This window comes from Eurosta solidaginis, chromosome 5, assembly GCF_040869045.1.
Source record: "Eurosta solidaginis isolate ZX-2024a chromosome 5, ASM4086904v1, whole genome shotgun sequence".
Taxonomy (NCBI): Eukaryota; Metazoa; Arthropoda; class Insecta; order Diptera; family Tephritidae; genus Eurosta; species Eurosta solidaginis.
In genome coordinates, this window is record NC_090323.1 from 206,306,217 (window position 1) to 206,330,217 (window position 24,001).

The 24,001-nt window shown below is 36.4% G+C and overlaps 1 protein-coding gene across 15 annotated transcripts in view; it reads right to left on the reverse strand.

The window, feature by feature from the left end:
* The window catches only part of Sarm (sterile alpha and armadillo motif), a 324,081-nt gene that overhangs the window by 44,356 nt on the left and 255,724 nt on the right, over positions 1-24,001 (reverse strand). The window contains exons 1-2 of one of the 15 annotated variants that reach the window (XM_067787784.1): positions 3,896-4,094; positions 218-847 (exon numbers count right to left, since the gene is read on the reverse strand). The exons of 12 other annotated variants lie outside the window; for them this stretch is intronic. In XM_067787784.1, the coding sequence (XP_067643885.1) occupies positions 218-718 (501 nt within the window). In that variant the 5' untranslated portion in view covers positions 719-847; positions 3,896-4,094. Of the gene's footprint in view, positions 1-217; positions 848-3,674; positions 4,095-24,001 lie in introns of those variants that run through there. 2 more of the 15 variants (XM_067787783.1, XM_067787785.1) reach the window with 2 other exon arrangements.

A 24,001-nucleotide genomic window follows, 5' to 3' on the forward strand; every position in this document is an offset into this window, starting at 1 on the left:
TTGTTGTAGTGTTTTTGGTGGAAGATGACTGTGGTGTCGATTGCTTTTGCTGATTATGCTCTTGTTGCTGCTCTTCAGATTGCTGTTGTTCAGTGTGCTGCTGCTGTTGTTGTTGTTGTTCAGAGTGTTGTACGTGTGTTAGTCGTGGCAGAGGCGGCAGCGATGAAATTTGCGCTAAACTAAATTGCTGAAAGGGAGGACAAGAATTTTTACGCACAGACCGAATAGCAGCGGCTGCAGATGCAGACGAAGACGAGGACGACGAAGACGATGAAGATGCCGCGGACATACGCGCACCCGATGCACACGCAGATGATGATGACATTTTTGAGGATGAAGCTGATGCTTGCTTTGAAGATGAAGCACACACTGAGGATGCTTGTTTTGAAGACGAACACGATGATTGAGTTTGCGATTTAGACGCAGTGGCAGCGGCGGCGGCGCACATTGTTGCATGCTTTTGTGTAGCAATATTGTCGTTAAGCGCAGTTGGCCCGTGCGGACCGGCAATCACATGTATGGGTTGCGGCGGTGGCGAGAGCGGACAAGTGGGTGAGAAACGGCTGATAGGTGAGGTACCTCTGCTGTTCGGATTGATGGGCGGTGGTGAAAGCGGCATTTCAACAATGGGGCTGGGCGAACGAGCAGGTACGAAATCCGATTGGCCGCTAGAGCGGAAAATACCTTTACGTATACTCCAAGGTGGTTGATGAGACATGGCGGTGATCTGTTCAAGTTTTGTTTGACGGCGGTTTTTTTTTGTTAAATTTTTTCGGTCTTTTTTTATTTTTAATTAATTGTTCATTTTGTTTTTGTCGCTCGTTAGGTTATTTGTTTAAGTGAATTGCTAGACAAAGACATAAATACATGTGTAAAAACCGTAAGTTTATAAAATGCAAAAACACCTGCGCATTTGCAGGTAAAATCGAAATTCCACACATTTCAACTGTGACCTAAAATTTCTATGGGGGGATTTTGACTCAAGAAAAATATTCAATGTATGTATGTAAATCTTTATTTATTTATTTGTCTATATAACAAAAAATAAATATTAATTTTATATAAAGCAATGTTCGGGTTGTGTATTTTGGATGGCAAGCCGGCGAGAGATCTCGGCGATCTCGTGGCTCGCATATAACAAATGATCTTACTGCTGTTGTCAAAATTAAAAGTTCGATTTATTTATATTTATTATCTTCGAATAGGTAATTTTTGTGTAGATACATTATGTGTATATCTAAGATAATTTCATGGACAATGAAAAAAAAAAAATGAAAGACGCTAATTAGCTAAGCGTGCTCTCTTCGCATTGGTCGGCTTATGGACGTAAAAATTTATGATTTATACAGACAATAACATAATAAACTATATGTAAACACAAGTTTGTACAGAAAATAGGAAGTACATATATATGATTCTATATACATTTTTATTTAGACACAAGTGTGAAGAACACAGAAAGACGTGAAAACGAAGGAAATGAAGAAAGAAGTAAATGTTGACAGCTTACGTATGGATAATTAACGCTGATTTTATAACGTTTCATTTTGTTGAGTATTTATGTAAATTTATTAAATTATTTAAATTTGATTGTTTGTTATAAGATCTAAATTATGCTAAAATTGCTTACTAAACACGTGTAATGTGTTTACTTTTACAATTAAAACGTTTAAAACTGCAAAAATGCCGTTTTGTTTAGGAATTTTGTGTTAAAAAGAGGTCTATTAAACAATTTTCGGTTAGTTTGTTAAACTGTAGAATATTAAGTTAAGTTTAGCAACTTTCGTTAAGTTTCTAAATTTTCGTTAAGTGTTGAAATGTTTGCAAATACGGATATTTTGACTTAAAAATAATGTTTTACTTGTTTGTATACACTTATTTACTGGTTTCATAAAAGTTTGCCTACTTTCCTTAAACTCGAAATATTTAAAAATCCCCGATTTTCAACTTTTGGGTCATCGTAAATCAATTTTAAAGTTACTTAAAATGAATTTTACTTTCGCTAAGTTTTGAAACTTTCGTTAAGTTTTTAATTTTTCTTTAAGCTTTGAAATGCTCATAAAGGCTGAAATTTTGACTTAAATATAATTTATTATTAATATGTGCAGTCTAAACGGCATACTAATTTCGTAAGATTTTAAATCTTTCGTTAATTTCATTATATTTAAACTTCCCCGATTTTCAACTTCTGTTAATACGTTCATCAAATTTTTAGTTGCTTTAACTCAATTGTATTTGCAGTTTAAGCTTAATTAAATCTGGGAAATAAATTTAAATTAGAAGTAATCAATATCTGCACCTTCCGTATAATATTAGCACGCTGCGGGCGTGGCAAAGCGGGGGTTCTGGTAAAGGCTGACTTATAGAAGAAATTTCTCGACACTGCGAACAACTAAAAAAACCAAAGTCTTGGATGTCTATGCGAGGATGTGGATTGGGAATGCATGTGATATTGACGCATAATAATAATCAATAGTTGTTGTTGCAGCAGTGCCTCACTCCAATAGGTGCGACCATTCACAAATTGCTATCACTATCAGAAGCCCGAGGAAACTTGCGTTTTCAACAGGGTTGAACCAAAGAGATAAGAGTGATAGAGGCGTTGGTTCCACATCGCAATTGTAGAGATGGTTGGTATCATATGGTGACACCTTACGGGCAGGGCATACATTGAGTATTTTATTTATTTTTTATTTTATGTTTTTAAGAGTTTAACGTGCATATCTTCCTGCAGAGGTGCCTTTCCTCAACTGCGAGTTCAGGGTATTTTTCTTTGAGAATGGGGTTAATCGGGCAATTTCTGCCAAAGTGATCCGACCGTATTTTTTCATAGTGCTTAAGTTCCTGGGAGGTGAGGCCGCTTCAATCAGGTGTATGTTGGGCTACCCAAGTTTCTGGATATTCAGAGAGTTTCTGGGTAATAATAATTCCTTTCGCTGAACTAGGTGATGGATGACAACACTTTGATCCAAAATTTCGTGGAAGGTAAGCACGTTATCCGATTAGATACACAAAATACAACCTTTCAAAGAAAAAAACTCAGTTCAACTTTTTATAGTATAAAGCCTAGGAATGTGCAAGGACCTGATGATGTACCAGCCCAGACAATAAGGCTTACGTTCTCAGAGATTTCGTTGTATAACAACCTCTCTACATATGTATAAAAAAAATTTAAGTATATTTCAATTAATCGTTCAGTTCATTCTAATACAATTTTATGTTATTTATTTTAAGATCATATCGGGAAACATTCAAGTGTTTTAAAGCATATTTCAGTGATTCGTTCAGTTTGAAAACTTTCGTTAAGTTTGAAAACTGGTCTAATAAAATTTTACTTTATCTATTGAAAGATTATTTCGGGAGGCATTTGAATATTGTTAAGCATATTTCAACGATGTGTTCAGTTTGAAAACTTTCGTTAAGTGTCAGAAACTATCTTAAGATCATTTCGGGAGGTATTTAAATAATAAAAAGCATATTTCAATGATTCGTTCAGTTTGAAAACTTTCGTTAAGTTTTAGAAACTAGTTAGTTTAAGCGTTTCGAAATATCATTTGGGTTTTCGTACTCATTGGACTTTCTTAAATTTTTTTGAGGGCTCTAATAAGTTATTGACTCATTTTTTAAATATTTACGAACTAGTTAACCAAAGTATATTTTTATAATTAGCATACGAATAAGTATCCTTTAAAAATAATTTTATTATTCACGCGCTAAAGATGCTCCTCTATAGGACACGCCGATTGATGATCATGGCGAAACGTTGCCAGCGAAGGCCAAATCTATTTTATTCTCACATACACATTTTTGTCTTTGAAATTCGCTTTTAACAAAGCATATATTTATAAATAAAATTCGGAAGCTAGATTCTAGTCGAATTTTGGCGCACACATACATTTGAATATGTAATTTTTTTTTGTTGAATAAAATTTTTCACACGCAAACGCGTTAATGAATATTTTATCGTTTTTTACTGTCGTATTTTCTCAGCGCGCTCAACACCGTCATCGAACGGAGGCCGCGCGTCGTAGGCAATACGCAATTCGCACGAAAAACTCTTATATCACGTCTCGATCGTTTAGATGTTGGCAGAAGACTAAAATTGCCGTTAAGAGGCTTATACCGTTAGTGGGTGCTGATGTTGGGAGATCGTGAGTATATTTTTGCATCGAAATCGAAAGAATAAATAATATGAAAAATATATATATAATAAAAAGGAAGACATTTAAATAAATTTAAATGATATAGAAACATTGAGAGATAGAGATAGAGAGAGAGAGGCACCAGGCAACGAGCATTTCCTGAGTTATTAAAAGAGACTAACCACGTAATCAGCGTGAACGAAAATAGCTTGTTTTTATCTTACTCTTAACAAAATAGAGCATTAATCAAAAGTGATAATTGAAGGACAGTCAATGATATTGATTTGCAGTATTTAAATTAAGTGTTGTAAATAAATTAATCTTGAACTTGAAAAAGGCGCAGACATACATATGCAGATAACCAACTGCAGTGAAGACACAGGGCTGGTATAGAGCATCAAGCGGTGCTAGAGAGGGTAGTGATTTTTACACTAATTCTGCGAGCTCTCTGTGTGATGCAAAGAAGAAAACAGAAAAATTAAATATTTTTGAACTTACGTAGAGTAAAGCGAAATAACTTTCAGTTAATAATTTTATGCAACACAAAATTTGTTCATTTCATTAATTAATTAACATTTGCATTATATGTATGTTTAGCAATTAAAATTAACTACATACATTTATTACTATTTGAGTATTTTGTAGTGTAGTCTATAAAAAGTTATGATGTCAATCGAAAAAAAAGTAGAATTCTTAAACACCATAACTTGCTGAAAAAGGTGATGTGTACTCGTGGATGGGCTGTTGCCTTGGCGCTTCGCCAAATTACGGCAGCTTTCTTCATTTCTTTTTACTTAAATTTTTTTATATTATTTATAAAAAAATTTTTAATACCTTTTCTAATAAGTGTAAAATTTTAATAAAAAATACACAAATCTAGCAAAAACAAGTAAGGAAGGTTAAGTTCGGGTGTAACCGAACATTACATACTCAGTTGAGAGCTATGGTGGCAACATAAGGGAAAATAACCATGTAGGAAAATGAACCGAGGGTAACCCTGGAATGTGTTTGTATGACATGGGTTTCAAATGGAAGGTATTAAAGAGTATTTTAAGAGGGAGTGGGCCATAGTTCTATAGGTGGACGGCATTTAGGGATATCGCCACAAAGGTGGATCAGGGTTTACTCTAGAATTTGTTTGTACGATATGGGTATCAAATGAAAGGTGTTAATGAGTATTTTAAAAGGGAGTGATCCTTATTTCCATAGGTGGACGCCGTTTCGAGATATCGTCATAAAAGTGGACCAGGGGTGACCCTAGAATTTGTTTGTACGATATGGGTATCAAATGAAAGGGGTTAATGATCATTTTAAAAGGGAGTGAGCCTTACTTCTATTGGTGGACGCCTTTTCGAGATATCGCCATAAAGGTGGACCAGGGGTGACTCTAAAATGCGTTTGTACAATATGGGTATCAAACGAAAGGTGTTAATGAGTATTTCAAAAGGGCGTGGGGTTTAGTTCTACAGGTGGACGCCTTTTCGAGATATCGCCATAAAGGTGGACCAGGGGTGACTCTAGAATGTACTTGTACAATATGGGTGTCAAACGAAAGGTGTTAATGAGTATTTTAAAAGGGCGTGGGGCTTAGTTCTATAGGTGGACATCTTTTCGAGATATCGCCAAAAAGGTGGACCAGGGGTGACTCTAGAATGCGTTTGTACAATATGGGTATCAAACGAAAGGTGTTAATGAGTATTTTAAAAGGGCGTGGGGCTTAGTTCTATAGGTGGACGCCTTTTCGAGATATCGCCATAAAGGTGGACCAGTGGTGACTCTAGAATATGTTTGTACAATATGGCTATCAAACGAAAGGTGTAATGAGTATTTTAAAAGGGCGTGGGGCTTAGTTCTATAGGTGGACGCCTTTTCGAGATATCGCCATAAAGGTGTACCCGGGGTGACTCTAGAATGTGTTTGTACGATATCGGTATCAAATTAAAGGTATTAATGAGGGTTTTAAAAGGGAGTGGTGGTAGTTGTATAGGTGGTCGCCTTTTCGAGGTTTTGGCATAAAGGTGGACCAGGGGTGACTCTAGAATGCGTTTGTTCAATATGGGTATCAAACGAAAGGTGTTAATGAGTATTTTCAAAGGGAGTGGGCCTTAGTTCTATAGGTGGACGCCTTTTCGAGATATCGCCATAAAGGTGTACCCGGGGTGACTCTAGAATGTGTTCGTACGATATCGGTATCAAATTAAAGGTATTAATGAGGCTTTTAAAAGGGAGTGGTTGTATATGTGAAGGCGTTTTCCAGATATCGACCAAAATGTGGACCAGGGTGACCCAGAACATCATCTGTTGGATACCGCTAATTTATTTATATATATAATACCACGAACAGTATTCCTGCCAAGATTTCAAGGGTTTTTATTTCGCCCTGCAGAACTTTTTCATTTCATTCTACTGAATATGGTAGGTGTCACACCCATTTTACAAAGTTTTTTTCTGAAGTTATATTTTGCGTCAATAAAGTAATCCAAATACCATTTTTATTATGGCATTTTTTTCGTTATTCGTAATTTTCGATATCGAAAAAGTGGGCGTTGTCATAGTCCGATTTCGACCATTTTTTATACCAATACAAAGTGAGTTCAGATAAGTACGTGAACTGAGTTTAGTAAAGATATATCGATTTTTGCTCGAGTTATCGTTAACGACCGACTGTGTTTAAAAACTGGGCGTGGCTTCAACAGATTTCGCCCTTTTTCACAGAAATAAGTTATCGTCCCAGAATCTAAGCCCCTACCAAATGTCATAAGAATTGGTAAATTTTTGTTCGACTTATGGCATTAAAAGTATCCTAGACAAATTAAATGAAAAAGGGCGGAGCCACGCCCATTTTGAAATTTTGTTTTATTTTTGCATTTTGTTGCACCATATCATTACTGGAGTTGAATGTTGACATTATTTACTTATATACTGTAAAGATATTAAATTTTTTGTTAAAATTTGACTTTAAAAAACATTTTTTTTAAAAGTGGGCGTGGTCGTTCTCCGATTTTGCTAATTTTTATTAAGCATACATATAGTAATAGGAGTAACGTTCCTGCCAAATTTCATCACGATATCATCAACGACTGCCAAATTACAGCTTCCAAAATTTTAAATTACCTTCTTTTAAAAGTGGGCGGTGCCACGCCCATTGTCCAAAATTTTACTTATTTTCTATTCTGCGTCATAAGTTCAACTCACCTACCAAGTTTCATCGCTTTATTCGTCTTTGGTAATGAATTATCGCACTTTTTCGGTTTTTCGAAATTTTCGATATCGAAAAAGTGGGCGTGGTTATAGTCCGATATTGTTCATTTTAAATAGCGATCTGAGATGAGTGCTCAGGAACCTACATACCAAATTTCATCAAGATACCTCAAAATTTACTCAAGTTATCGTGTTAACGGACGGACGGACATGGCTAAATCAAATTTTTTTCGATCCTGATGATTTTGATATATGGAAGTCTATATCTATCTCGATTCCCTTATACCTGTACAACCAACCGTTATCCAATCAAAGTTAATATACTCTGTGAGCTCTGCTCAACTGAGTATAAAAAGAAAATATATTTCCAGAAACAGTTGCATTTTAAAATTTATAAGCAAGTAATAAAAACGAAATTGCTTGTTAGAATGTATTAATTCGGTTTACGACTGTGATACCAAATAAAAATAAGGAAGGACGGGGCTCTCTTCGACTGTGCCGAAAACTTCATACCTTTCATGAATGGAGTTGAGAAATAATCTTATCCTATTTGTAATATCCGAAAAAATCGGCTATATAAGATGTGTAGAGAACAGATGTACATAAGCGACATTTTATAATAAAACAATTATAAAGTAAACAGAAAGAAAGTTTAATTGGGAACATTAAATACCCAGCTGTGCACTTAAAACGCTGTTGTGGCGTGACATTTAACCGATTTGGATTATCTTCACGTAGTCTGTATAATTTGGCAAATGTAGTGTCTCTGCCAAATTTCAATATTTGACAGCATGTGATTTACGGCTTGTTAAACTTCCAAATTTTCTTGTTCTAAATGTGGGTGGTGCCACGCCCATATTCCAAAATTTGTGTTTTGCGTCATAAAACCTATCCACCTACCAAATTTTATTGCCTTATTGTCTTATATCTAAATATTCGATATAGCAAAAGTGGGCATTGTTATCGTTCGATTTCCGTATACCGAGTTTGGTAAAGATATCTCAATATTTGATCAAGTTATCGTGTTAACGGACGGTCAGACGGACGGACGGATGGACATGGCTAAATCAAATTTTTTTTTTGATACGTATGATTTTGATATATGGAAGTCTATATCCAACCGTTATCCAATTAAAGTTATAATACCCTGTGTAAAAGTACAGCTTGGTATAAAAATAGATTGTGCAATATAAATAAATTACTAAATAAATTTTAAGCTCCAATCCGATAAATTGTGGAAGATATAACAAAACTCCTCTTTTCTGAAAAATCGGTTGTATGGGGAATATATGCTACAGTGGTCCGATCCGATCGGTTCTGACAAATGTCTAATAAGACACCTAAATATAACCGCTCACCAAATTTTATCAGGATATCTTAACAATTGAGGAACTATTTTGCGTTCAAACAGACAGACGGACATGGCTAAAGTAACTCGGCTCGTCATCATTTCTATAAACTTATTGATGGGTGTATCTCTTCTCCTTTAAAGACTTGCAAGACTCGTGCCAAATTTTATGTACCATTTAATTTTAACGAAAAATTTAAAAAGTTGTATCACCGTACACATGATAGAAGTTTCACTTCTTATACTTAAAATAACTATGATTCTAGAAGGTTGAATCCCTTGGCAAGCAGTTCTTGTTGTGTCGTGATAGATCCCCCAGTCTGTAAGACCTTCTCGGGGTATTGTAGGTTTTCAGCGTCCGTTCACCAGAGATGCACCTGCAAGCGGCAAATCGCTATATACAGCTGCGAATACAAAAATCGCAGTGGCAAACTTTAGCAACTATATTCCTCTATTTTCATTTTCGATAATTTGGCTAAAAGTTCATGAATTGTGTAACTAAACAATAAACAAAAAAGCAATTCATGAACTGAACAAAAAATCTCAAAAACGTTTTCGAAAACTCGGATAAATTTTATGAAAATTGTGAATTTTTAATTAAAATTTTCAGAATTTGTTGAGTATGCAGTTTTGTAGTCCGGCCAATTTTAGTCTAACGAAGTGCAAGTTATAAGTTTTTCAAAATTTCCATTGGTTTTCGATAATTTTTTTTCTGAAAGGTGTTTTAGATTTACGTCCATTCGGAGTTTTGTTTTTTATATGAAAGATAATCTAAAACACAATGCGGAAAAAAAATTCCAAAATTAATGCGAAAATTTGAGAGACTTAACTTTGTTTTGGAAGTGGAAATTGAGGGTCATAAGGTGATTGCCTACACGGATGATATTTCTGTTATTATGAGGGGAGCGTTCTCTCAGACTCTTCGCAATCTAACGAATGCTGCTTTATAAGAACTATATAATCAGGAAAAATTCTCGGGAGTCGGAAAAAACTGAGCTTCCACACTTCACAAGAAATTATGAAACGCCGAATTTTAAACTACCAAGGTTGACGGCTAAAGCCTGGCTTTCAGTGATAAAGTCAGCTATGTGGAATTTATTCTGTATAGGAAACTACTCTGTAGTGACAACATAGCAGATCAGGTAAAGAAAACAACAACTGCTTTGTTCTTCTGTAATAGAAGGGGGTTTTCTCCAAAAGTAGTACATCTATGCAGCCTTTGTATGCCTAATTCTTATGTATTCTGTTCTACCCGACGCTTACAAAGGCCAGGAACCTAAAACACTTACAAAAAGCCTAGAATAGTCACTTACCACTCTCCTGCACCTACCACCACATGATTCGGTAGCGAAGAAAATAGCCCTTATAGTGGCCCTGCGAATTAGATAAAATGGCAGTTGGAAGAATGGAGTAAGGGGATATGCTAATAACGTGAGCACCAAATTCCCAGTTTTCATACCAGTACTCAATATTGCACTCCCTTCAACATTTTCACTAAGAATTACAAAGTGCGCATTCACACACGACAAGAATGAGCAAATAGGTAACATGCTGTTCAGGGTGCCATCAACATATTTACTGATGGCTCCAAGCTTGACGGGAAGGTGGGGGTTGTATCTTTTCACTGGGCCAAGAACTAGTGATCTCCTTTCGGCTTTTTGATCACTGTAGCGGTTATCGAGTGGAGATCTTAGTAATACGTGGTGATGTAAATCATTTGACAACTGTGCCTAAAGACGGGAAAAGGGTGATTATTTGGAGTCATGTATCGACAATACAAAGTCGATCACTGAGATGACCCAAAACTTCAGTATTAGACTTGTATGGATACCTGGACACAGGGAAAGGATATTGAAGGTAATTGAATGAATAATTGATGAGCTGGCCAGGAGGGTACCGAGAGCCCATATCCTTACCCAAAATAACTGGATAGGTTATAGCTATGGCCTCTTCCAAGTTCCAAGCTCGTGCTTGCACTATAAGCAAGGCAAATATGATTTGATTAGCGCTTACTTTAGGCGAGCCATCAAGGTTGGTTTGGCCTTCGTATGGCAAACGACGCATTTACACTCGTTTGTTCCTGAATAAGTCAGGGATTTGGTCCTTGGCAAGGGTCACTGTTTGATAGGCTCTCACGACACGTGCACAATTTTCTGTGTCACTGTCCGGCACTAAATAGAAGGAGGTTGGCTGTTCCCGGCCTACCGCTTTTAAATAATCTCGCACAGGTTTCAAAATTAGGCCGATAGATAAATTTATTGATTTCAGGAAGTGGTCAATCCGCAGTAGCTGGTACAGGGTTACTTACCGTTTAGAGCATCACAATGGGCATATTGGTGGGCCAAGTGTCGTGCTGAGATGAAACTTCTTGGCCCAGTCCTTTTAACCTCAACTAACCTAACCTAATTTGTACTCTTTTTAGACTAAAATTGATTTAGCTAAAAAACTAAATAATAAAAAATTCTAAATAAAATATTTGAAACTTTCGTGAAAATTTCTCGCTAAGAAAAGCTACGTAAAATCTACAACTGAGAAGTTAAACCTCAAAAAATGTATAATAATAGCCAAAAATTGCCTCGTAGCTTTTTCAAAGAAGAATTAGATAAATAACCAAATTCAGAGATAAAAAAATGCTCAGGTATGCGTCTGCCACTCATTTCTCCCATCAAAGTCAATTATCTCATTTAGTTTTATTGCTAATTGATTAGCTGATCTAATTGACTCAAGCGTCCGATGTTATGTCAAACAGATTTGTCTAAATTAGTGTGATGAGAAGATAAAAGCGAAACTATTGTAAATGTAGTAAAATATGATAAGCAATGCGTCAAATTGGGTAGCCAACGCCAGTTTACGGCATAATAAAACTTAATAATTATGGTAAAAATGTGGGTGTTTTGAGCGAGATAAGCTCTCACAATTTTCGGGTTTAGCTTTTTCTTTTATTTCAATGTAAAAACACCTCCATGGCATTCAAATAAAAATGCAAAAAACTTTGATTATGTAAGAGACATCACACATGTGCAGACTGCGCTGTTTGGGTACGACATGACGTATGAGAAACATTTTCATACCGTCATCCATTTTTATACCTTTCATGAAAATGAAATGGTATATTAATTTCGTCACGAAACTCAAAGTTGTAAGTCCTTAAAGGAAAATAGATAGACCCACCATTAAGTATACCGAAATAATCAGGTTGAAGAGCTGAGTTGATTTAGCCATGTCCGTCTGTCCGTCTGTCTGTTTGTATGCCAACTAGTCCCTCAATTTTTGAGATATCTTGATAAAAATTGGTGAGCGGGTGTATTTGGGTGTCCGATTAGATATTTGTCGGAACCGGCCGGATCGGACCCCTATAGCATATATCCTTCATACAACCGATTTTTCAGAAAAGGAGGATTTTTGTAATATCTTACTCAATTTAACAGATTGAAGCTTCAACCTTCACCATATACTTTCGTATATTGCACATATTGTTGCCTCAAAAAATTGATGAGATCGGTCGTATATATAGTATATATCCCCCACAACCGATTGTTCAGATAAGAAACTTTTCGTAATTACTGCCCTATTTTAAGAGCTAGAGGCTTCAAATTTCAACGAATGCTTACGTATATAGCATATATTGTTGTCTGAAAAAATCATAAAGATCGGTGGTATACATAGTATATATATGGTGGTATATATAGTAAATATATATAGTATATTTATATAGTTTCGCAATTTTAGCCCCATTTTAACAGCTAGAAGCTTCAAATTTCACCGAATGCTTACGTATATAGCATATATTGTTGTCTGAAAAAATCATAGAGATCGGTTGTATATATAGTATATATCTCATTCAACCGATTGTTCAGATAAGAAACTTTTCGCAATTTCTACCCCATATTAACGGCTATAAGCTTCAAATTTCACCGATTGCTTACGTATATAGTATATATTGTTGTGTCAAAAAATCATAGAGATCGGTGATATATATAATATATATATGATGGTATATATAGTATATATATACTTTTTTTGCGATTTCGGCCCATTTTAACAGCTAGAAGCTTCAAATTTCACCAAATAAAAAAATCATTGAGATCGGTGGTATACATAGTATATATCTCATACAACCGATTCTTCAGATAAGAAACTTTGCGCAATTTCTGCCCCGTTTTAACAGCTAGAAGCTTAAAATTTCACCAAATGCTTACGCATATAGCATATATTGTTGTCTGAAAAAATCGTAAAGATCGGTGGTATATATAGTATATATATGGTGGTATATATAGTAAATATATATAGTATATTTATATAGTTTCGCAATTTTAGCACCATTTTAACAGCTAGAAGCTTCAAATTTCACCGATTGCTTACGTATATAGCATATATTGTTGTGTCAAAAAATCATTGAGATCGGTGATACATATAATATATATATGATGGTATATATAGTATATATATAGTATATATATATTTTTTTTTGCGATTTCAGCCCCATTTTAACAGCTAGAAGCTTCAAATTTCACCAAATGCTTACGTATATAGCATATATTGTTGTCTGAAAAAATCATAGAAATCGGTGGTATATATAGTATATACTTCATATAAATTGTCACTTTTGCCCATTTTTTACGGCTAGCAGCTTCAAAATTCCTCAAATTTCATCAAACAGTTACGTTTACGTCATATATTGTTGAAATATGTGATTCATAGTCACAGTTTCTACACGCAGACCACAAAAAACCTGAAACTTTGCATCCTCACACAAAGTACCTACCTATTTTTTATTTTATATTTATCTTAAAAATCGTTTAGGTATGTAGATCTGTTCATTATATATTTCTTATCTTATACATCCGATTATTCGGAGATTACGAACGGCATAAGATTATTGTTCAGCCCCATTTATGAAAGGTATGAAGTCTTCGGCACAGCCGAAGACAGTCCCGTTTTTACTTGTTCGAACTGGCAAACTCCTGAAATTGCTTTCGGCAAGAGCGGACTTGGTATTTATTCGTGTAACCGTTCTGTGCATAGATGGGTACCCGGGTACCTCTTGCATATTCAAAAGCCATATTTAAATAATCTACAAATAGAAACGAGTTAAAATTTTGTGGCATCGTATGGGAATAAGTTTTCTACAAAAAGGAGAGACAATTTTTTCAAATATAATTTCATAAAGATGATTTTTTTAATAAATTAGTTTTTTATTACTAGTTCTCATGGCTGGGATACCCAGGTACCGCTAGTAGTTCTCACGTATGAACTGCCTTGTGGTACCCGTGTACCCAGCCATGCGAACAAAGAAGAAAAATGAACAGGACGGTTAAACTAGAAGACTACAAGGCCACACTAACAAAAAAACTTCATGCTTTCTTGTTTTTATACTCAGTTGAGCAGAGCTCACAGAGTATATTAACTTTGATTGGATAACGGTTGGTTGTACAGGTATAAAGGAATCAAGATAGATATAGACTTCCATATATCAAAATCATCAGTACCGAAAAAAAATTTGATTGAGCCATGCCCGTCCGTCCGTCTGTCCGTTAACACGATAACTTGAGTAAATTTTGAGGTATCTTGATTAAACTTGGTATGTATGTTCCTGGGCACTCATCTCAGATCGCTATTTAAAATGAACGATATCGGACTATAACCACACCCACTTTTTCGATATCGAAAATTTCGAAAAACCAAAAAAGTGCGATAATTCATTACCAAAGGCGGATAAAGCGATGAAACTTGGTTGGTGAGTTGAACTTATGACGCAGAATAGAAAATTAGTAAAATTTTGGACAATGGGCGTGGCACCGCCCACTTTTAAAAGAAGGTAATTTAAAAGTTTTGCAAGCTGTAATTTGGCAGTCGTTGAAGATATCATGATCAAATTTGGCAGGAAAGTTACTCCTACTATATGTATGCTTAATAAAAATTTGCAAAATCGGAGAACGACCACGCCCACTTTAAAAAAAAATTTTTTTAAGTCAAATTTTAGCAAAAAATTTAATATCTTTACAGTATATAAATAAATTATGTCAACATTCGACTCCAGTAATGATATGGTGCAATAAAATACAAAAATAAAAGAAAATTTCAAAATGGGCGTGGCTCCGTCCTTTTTCATTTAATTTGTCTAGGATACATTTAATGCCATAAGTCGGACAAAAATTTAGCAAATCCTTGTGAAATTTGGAAGGGGCTTAGATTCTAGGACGATAACTGTTTTCTGTGAAAAAGGGCGAAATCGGTTGAAGCCACGCCCAGTTTTATACACAGTCGACCGTCTGTCCTTCCGCTCGGCCGTTAGCACGATAACTTGAGCAAAAATTTAGTTCACGTACTTATCTGAACTCACTTTATATTGGTGTAAAAAATGGCCGAAATCCGAATATGACCACTCCCACTTTTTAGATATCTAAAGTTACGAAAAATGAAAAAAAATGCCATAATTCTATACCAAATAAGAAAAAAGCGATTAAGCATGGTAATTGGATTGGTTTATTGACGTAAAATATAACTTTAGAAAAAAACTTTGCAAAATGGGTGTGACACCTACCATATTAAGTAGAAGAAAATGTAAAAGTTCTGCAGATCGAAATCAAAAGCCCTTGGAATCTTGGCAGGAATACTGTTCGTGGTATTACATATATAAATAAATTAGCGGTACCCGACAGATGATGTTATGGGTCACCCTGGTCCACATTTTGGTCAACATCTCGAAAACATCTTCTCATATACAACTACCACCACATCCTTTTAAAATACTCATTAACAACTTTACCCATATTGTACAAACAAATTCTAGAGTCACCCCTGGTCCATCTTTATGGCGATATCTCGAAAAGGCGTCCACCTATAGAACTAAGGCCCACGGCCTTTTAAAATACTCATTAACACCTTTCATTTGATACCCATATCGTACAAACAAATTCTAGAATCACCCCTGGTCCACCATTATGGCGATATCTTGAAAAGGTGTCCACCTATAGAACTAAGGCCCACTCCCTTTTAAAATAATCATTAACACCTTTCATTTGATACCCATATCGTACAAACAAATTTTAAAGTCACCCCTGGTCCACCTTTATGGCGATATCTCGAAAAGGCGTCCACCTATAGAACAAAGCCCCCGCCCTGTTAAAATACTCATTAACACCCTTCATTTGATACCCATATCGTACAAACAAATTCTAGAGTCAGCCCTGCCCAACCTTTATGGCGATATCCCTAAATGGCGTCCACACATAGAACTATGGCCTACTCCCTCTTAAAACACTCATTAACACCTTTCGTTTGACACCCATATCGTACAAACACATTCTAGAGTCACCCCTGGTCCACCTTTATGGCGATATCTCGAAAAGGCCCACGCCCTTTTAAAATACTCATTAACACCTTTCATTTGATACCCATATCTTACCCACAAATTGTAGAGTCACCTCTGGTCCACCTTTATGGCGGTATCTCGAAAAGGCGTCCACCTACAGAACTAAGTCCACGCCCTTTTAAAATACTCATTAACACCCTTCATTTGATACTCGTTTCGTAGAAATAAATTCTAGAGTCAGCCCTGGTCCACCTTTATGGCGATATCCCTAAATGGCGCCCACCTGTAGAACTATGGCTCACTCCCTTATAAAATACTCTTTAATACCTTCCATTTGATGCCCATGTCATACAAACACATTCCAGGGTTACCCTAGGTTCATTTTCCTACATGGTGATTTTCCCTTATTTTGTCTCCATAGCTCTCAGCTGAGTATGTAATGTTCGGTTACACCCGAACTTAGCCTTCCTTACTTGTTGATAGTAACTTTCTGTTAGGAGTTGAAACGGTTACAACTTTAAAAATAATTTTTTTGCTTTCTATATTAGTTAAGGGACGCTGTCGGTAAGGAGAAAGTGACAAAACTTAATTTTCATATAAAAAATAAAATGAAGTTGTTTTAACTGTTAATATGTGTATCAAAAGAAAGATAATTTACGTCTCACTAAACAAAAATTTAAGTAGTTTTGCCCCCTTACTGGAAATAGTTCGAGCTCACCTTGATACCATTTTCAGAAATGTTCTCGAAATGTTTGCGGCATCAATTCGAAATTATTTGAAAATCATTTCGGAAACAATTCAGGATCACTTTGCAACTATTTCGTCATCACTTCAAAACTATTTCGGGATTATTTTCGATACTATTTCGAGATCATATAACGATTGTTTTCATGATCAATTCGTGAATAATTCAGTATTATTTTAAACTGCGCTTAGGATTATTTCCTATCTTTCTTTTGGGACTACTTTCGTACCATTTCGGGACGATTGCGAGATAATTTCTTTGTTATGTTTGTTTTCTTGTTTATCAGATGTTATTTTAAAAACCGAGACCATTCCGTTAGGATTTCCGTTAACAGTTCAGTCCACCCAGTAGTCTTTACTTTACCTTTCTTCGGATCTTACTGTATCAGTCATAAGTACATTATATTCAGCACCATTCATAAGGCCAACACCTTTTTGAGTAAAACTTACAGAATTGTTACCCTTAACTTCTAATAATTTCAGGTTACTAAAATACTTTCTAAAAACAACATAAAGTTACAAACTTTTCAAACACAGTGTTGTACGGATAACACATTTTGGGATCCGCCAATATTTCAACAAATCCCTTTCGGGTACTTAGATTCCATCCCTTGCAGCAACATAATAGTAATTGTTAAATGCAAGCGCCTCTTCCCGAGTTTTTTTGTTAAAAGGACAAATTTGTTTTGTCATTTTAATAGAAGATAAACTGTTGCTCTCCGGTGACAATATTCTGTGAAAATGACAGATTTTCAACAAACCTATTTGATTTTTCTGTTAAATGAACTGACTAATTTTGTAATTTCAACAGCCATCAACAAGCAGTATTATGAAAATACAACAACGAGAAACTTACGCTCACGGTGCTCACTACTTTGCTCTTATGAGCATGATGTCGCCTAAATCTCTGTCATGTCAACAGCCTTCACCGTTATTTTTAGTTTTAGGGAAATCTGTAATTTTAACAGATTTCATTGATATTCTTAGGGTGTTACTTATAATGTATAGGTTCGGTTAGGTTAAGGGGCGCGCGTGGGTATTACCCACACTTCCACTCGGAGACATTTGTGCCAATTGTGAGTCCTCTCAGTAAGTGCAGGTTGGTGGTAGATTCGTTTAACCCCATTACTTCCTAGTGGTCCTCAACAAACCACTTGCTTTCTTTGATGAATCCAAGAAGAAGCGAGACGTCCGCCTTCCAAGCCTCTGCCAGGCTGTCGAAGAACCTTGAGCCCAGAAGTCTTCTTTTTTGAAGCCCCGGACATCGGCAGAGAAAGTGGTAGATCGAATCTTCTTCCTCCTTATCCTGACAGCTTCTGCAGAGGGAACTTGTTGCTATTCGCCACCGTCGGAGCATTGGTGCGATAGCACAATGACCTGTGATGACACCCGTAAGTACCCTCACCGCGGATTTGTTTAGTTTGAGAAGGAAGCTGGTGCTTTTCCTACCCTTGCATGGCCATAAGGACCTTGAGACTTAGGAGTTATCCCTTTTGGTCCATAGAAAGTCCGTTGCCCTGTTCTCATATTCCTCGATTTTCCCCAAGAGATAACTCAGCGGTGGTCAGGCGGAGCTGTCCACTTAATTTTTGTCCAAATCAGAACCTTTCCTCTGCGAGTACATTCCCTTCAATACCCAGGGACCCAGCAAAGGGAGACATTGAGATGACTTATAGAAGCCAGCGAGGTTCTACGTTTGATCAGGATCAACATTTTGGTGAGCACGCAGCTGCAATTGTACCGAAAATCCAGAGACGTAATAAAATCCTCAAATTCTTTGCTGGCAGTACTTGGGGAAAAGACAAAGAAACGCACATTACCACATACAAAGCAATTGGCCAGCCCATTGCATGCTACGCGTCCCCTATATGGTCGCCAAGCCTAAAAATTACCCACTGGAATAAGCTACAGGCCTGCCAAAATACTGCTCTCAGAACTGCCACGGGCTGTGTCCTTATGTCCCCAGAACACCATCTACATAATGAGGCGAGAATATTCCCCATCAGGGAGCGAAATGAGATGCTAACCAAACAGTTCCTCTTGAATACCCAGAAACCTAGGCATCCAAACAGACATCTGATTGATGAGCCAACACCGCCTATGGACTTAAGGAGTTATTTCCGTAAGCATTTTGAGGAAATACGGCACCTGAGAACTCAGCCGTATGAAGCAAAAAAACACAAGCAGGTCCTTGGTGAACTCCACAAACAGGCGTCGGACCTTTATGCCAGGAATTGCCCGGTGAATCCAGTACTCAAAGAACAGTACCCAAAACTTGCGGAAGAGGAACGTATACTCCCCAGGGAAACGCGAGTCACTCTGGCTCAACTTTGATCTGGATACTGTAACAGGTTAAACTCTTAAATATCCAGAATCAACCCCGACATACAAAATGTATGCCCCGCTTGCAATGTGTCCCCACATGACATCAACCATCTCTTTAATTGTAATGTGGAACCAACGCCTCTAACATCCCTTTCATTATGGTCGGTCGCAGCTATTAGGTGGGACGAAGCTCTGCTACAACAACAACAACAGGCTCTACATCTACCCACGATATCTGATTTTCTCATGTTGGACTCTAATGCCCATAAGGCGGCTTGGCTGTCAACAAAGGTTGTTACTTTCGGCGTCGGAGACCATACTATCTTGAAGCAGCTTTGCTGCTCTGTCTATAGCATAGACCTCGCAATACACCGCATTGCTAAGTTAACAGGGTTAAGGATAACGTATTGTGGCGAATGTTGAAATCACTAGGCTGTTAGTAAATAATCACGCAACAACAAAAACATGAAGCAAGCCACACTCACGTGTACATGAACACATCAGTAATCATTTACACACATTCATAAAAGGCAACGAAGAGATATTTCACACACACACATGTGGTCATCAGCCGAAGTAGTTACTCACACATACACACGCATATGGATATGTGAGAGGCATGGACTACAGATATATATGTATATAGCTGTTAATCAAGCAGGAGATACAATTGTTCTGGAACACATTTTCACTAGACCTTAGGAGAAATGGATGAACGAGAAAACCGAGAGTGTAAAAGCAGCGCAAGCTGAGTAATAAATAATCAGTTTTGATTTAAACACGCTATTGGTTGTGAAGTATAATTGTGAAGTACTACTCCTAAAGTAATCTAAATAAAGGTCAGTTTGCAATATTGAATATTGGAGTGATTTATTCAACAGTTTAGCGATTCGAATGTTAGCAGAAGGTTTCAAATAAGCGTAATTTCCCTAAAAATTTCTAAAAATTCCTTTGTACATTTGACTGTTAAAACGGTCAATTCAGAATCAACAATTTGTATGAAGTGGATTCCACAACTATTCGCAATGGATATAAATTGACAGAAATTTCGGTTTAATTGATCTGTAATTCGGTTGACTTTAACACCTTTTTTCTTTCCGTGCAGTTAGGTTTTGTTACAAAAGGACAACTCTTTGAAACTAAATTCACATGTAACAACAATAATGACTGTAACATCTTTAAGTAGTGTGACAATGCAAAGATAAAGTGGCCAATTTTAAAAATATAGAAAAAAATCACTTGTATTCAAATTACCTTATGTATATTTCCCTTAATCAGAAACATATTTACCTTTAACTTCCGGAGTATAGATTTGGGACGCGATCGTTTTGAGTAATTACAAATAGTTGTTCCTTGTGTTAAAGAATTATGTGTTGACAATAGACACCTTGTTAGTAACATTCTGACTCACCACAAAAAAAAAAAATAAATAAATACGTTGAATGTGCCAATATGGCCATGTGCTGCTAACTTGATAACCACTTCAGTTCAACTAACTTTCATGTGTATAACAAGTTAGCAAAATGCTAAACACTTTTCTTAGAAACCATAAAACAGTCGCAACTCCTTTCTTTCACACGCTAATGACTTGCCAGAGTCAAAGGCGAACAGTAAATAAGCGCACCAAATTGAAGAAAATCGATATCCTTCTTTTATTTTGTAGCCAACGCCCTTGGCTTTGCGAAGAAAAATGGAGCACTTTGTGTTTAGCAAATTCTTTGAAATTAGTTACCATCCTAACAATTGGCTTCATTATTTCACATGCTATTCGTATATTTATATTTTTTGGTTTCATTATTTTTCTTTAGGAATTTCCTTGGTTAATATTTTTTTTTATTTATTTATAAAATTACTCTGTTCCTTTGTACTAAATGTTCTTTACTCCATTGTCCTTGAGCTTTTTAAGCTTATTTCATAACATTTTAGCAAATATGCGTTAGTTTATTCATTTACACCGTTAGCTTTGCGTGTTTATATAGCCTTGACTTTCGGATAGCAAATAAACTATGCATAATTTCATAGAACGAAAGATTAGTTGTTGCAGAGTAGTAAGCCATGAGCAAAAGGGAGCAGTCTGCTATGGCGTTATATATGTACACTAACCTGGGTCGATTTGTATGGATGAAAGTTAAGCGATATCGCGCCATCGATTTTTCGATAGGATTTGTTATCGCCAACGTTTTTACAACAATTTTTGAAAAAAAAAAAATATATTTTTTGGGTTTTGGGGAGTGCTTTGGTCGAAAATTTGAGCCTTTCGCAATTTTTTTTTCGTAGGCTCGAAAATAATTTTTTTGGGTGAAACTTTTTTTCCTGAGCCCAAATCCAATCGAAAAATCGATGGCGCGATATCGGTTAATAAATCGACCCAGTCTAATATACATATCAATACACATATATTTATACATGGCTTTGTAGTTGTGCCACACAACAAAAACACGTAATATCCCGTCCATCCACTTTGTGTTGGCATGTGAATACCCTTTCCATGCAAAACGTTTGCAACGATTGGAATAATGCTGTAGCTGTTGAGAGTTTTCAGTGCTTAGTGGAAACCCCCTTCTCATTAAATGCATAATTTTATTGCATGAATAGTTTAATGAAACGGCTGATAATTTCTTTTATGATTTTAGTATATATTGGTGTGAGGGGGTTGGTATTGTTTTCCCTTTTTATGATTCACTTTTCCATGCAAAAATATCTATGGACCGAATTTCATAATAGTAAACACACTTTGTTCAAATATTTAACACTTAGTTAGCACCTTACCGCTTAGCGTTATATGCTGCCAACGAGGATCAAGTCTTCTTCCACTTGTCCCTTTCAACGCAGAGGAGCTTACCTCATCTTTGACATTCCACCTCGGCTGTCTGGGCTGGAGCTTTGTGCCTTTGGACTATTTTTCAATTGTCTGCTCTGTGCAAAGTGCGATTATGTTTTACACACATAATACCAAACTATACAATCCCGAAATACAGAGTCCACAGATATGATCGAATTCCAACCAATAGTAACTCAGATACTACAAAATCTCCACAAGACAAAATCCGCACACAAAATCTCGACCAACTTTTTTAATTTTTTTTATTTTATTTTAAAAATTTGCGCGACAACATATACTCCATTATCACAGAAATTTTTTTATGATTTGTGTCTTATCGGAATTTAGATTTTTCGGTATTTTCCTTCGTCAGTATTTTATTTTCTGTATTATCGTCTTTCTGGATTCTGTCTTGTCGGGATTTCAAAAATTGTGTTGATTATGTCCTGTAGACATTTTTGAAAATCGGTATTCTGCTTGGGTTGAAAACATCATCTTTGGTCGGACTCTGGTGGGAATATTATGATATGTGGGGAATCCAAAATGTTAGAGTAGCGCAGTGTAATGGTAATGGGCGGGAGTGGTGGGAGGAAAGGATATATGAGAAAGCAAAACCGAAACGGCGTGTCGTTGAGCTGTTATGAAAGTGTTAATGGTTTTTTGTCGATAATAACCATTATCGACGAGCTATCGGTTAGTTATTCATTGATTATCGGTTTGTTATTTGTTATAAATTTGTTATTGATAACAAACGTTTTCGATTAGTTATAGGTTTTTATAGAAATTTATCTAGATGTTATTGATTTTTCATCGAAATTGTAACAGTTTGTTAGCGAAAATGCATGGATTTTTTCCGAATGATGGGTCATCGGCGTGTTTTCGATTTTTTATCGAAGTGTTCTCTGATGTTATCGATAATTTATGGATGGCTCATTGTTTTTATGATCAAGCGAAAACCTTTACTACTCCCAACATTTCATTTCCTCTTTGAATTGTGTGTATATTTGTTATTTATAACGTTACCTCCGTTGTGACTTAACGCCCACCACTGGGTGAGCTACACTTAATTTAAAAATATTCGTTTCCTTGACGCATGCCAGTACTTGGTACTCACGCCTTTGTAAGGAGTTGCGATATTCCTCATCGTGCCAGATATTTTCCCGCTCCTGTTGGAACCCTATGATGTCGGCAGCGGCAGTATGTTTAAGGTGAGAATTACGCTTCCACTACTCGGTTTGCTCAAAGTGAGCTGTCTCTTTATTGAACAGTTTCTCGGCGGTAAGTTTTTTTTGTATCACTGCACTCACTCTTTTCGCTGCACAGAGGCATGTGTGAGTCCGGAATACCACGAATTGATGGCACGAGTTGGTATTTCGGCCTTGTAGGGTACACACATAAGTAACGATGGTCTGGGATCAGTTACGACGTGTTCCATTTAGTTTGCTATCCTTCGATCAGGTGACAGCCAAGTAGCCTGCTTTCTCTTTATGCTGAACAAGAAGTTCATCATATTTCGAGTCGCGGCGAAGGCGATGTACTATAACTCGCCGAGACTGGGTTTTCTGATTGTAGGACGAAATACCCCTTCCTTGCCCACCTTCGTATTAAAACAGCCAAGAATGAATGTAATTTCACGGCATGGTATCCTTAGTAAGTATTTTCTAGTTTCTCATAAAAGAATTACTTATCCAAACATTTGTAATATTTATGTAGATCGCGGCGAGACGCTCGTTCAAAGTCGTAAACGCCCACACTTGACTACGAAGTATGTTTCAAATCACAGAACTGACACCGTGACAATTGCGCTTCCCACTTTATGCCCTCTAAGAATCCGACCATGGTATATGTCTTCAAATCGTTATCCCTAAAACGTTTAACGTGGTCGTTATCAGGAAAAAAACTCATGTGAAGTTTGCTACCTGGGTTTCAAACCCAGCGCACAGCTCGGGAAGGAGATTTGAATTTAAGTCGCCTTTAACAACAGGCTTTCTTGACTGTGGGTATGTTCTAAGCTCCTAATAGTCAGTTGTGAATGTGACATTATCGGCGGAAATATGAAGAAAACCCATACCCCCATTTCCATGAAAATTTCGTGCTGTGATTGT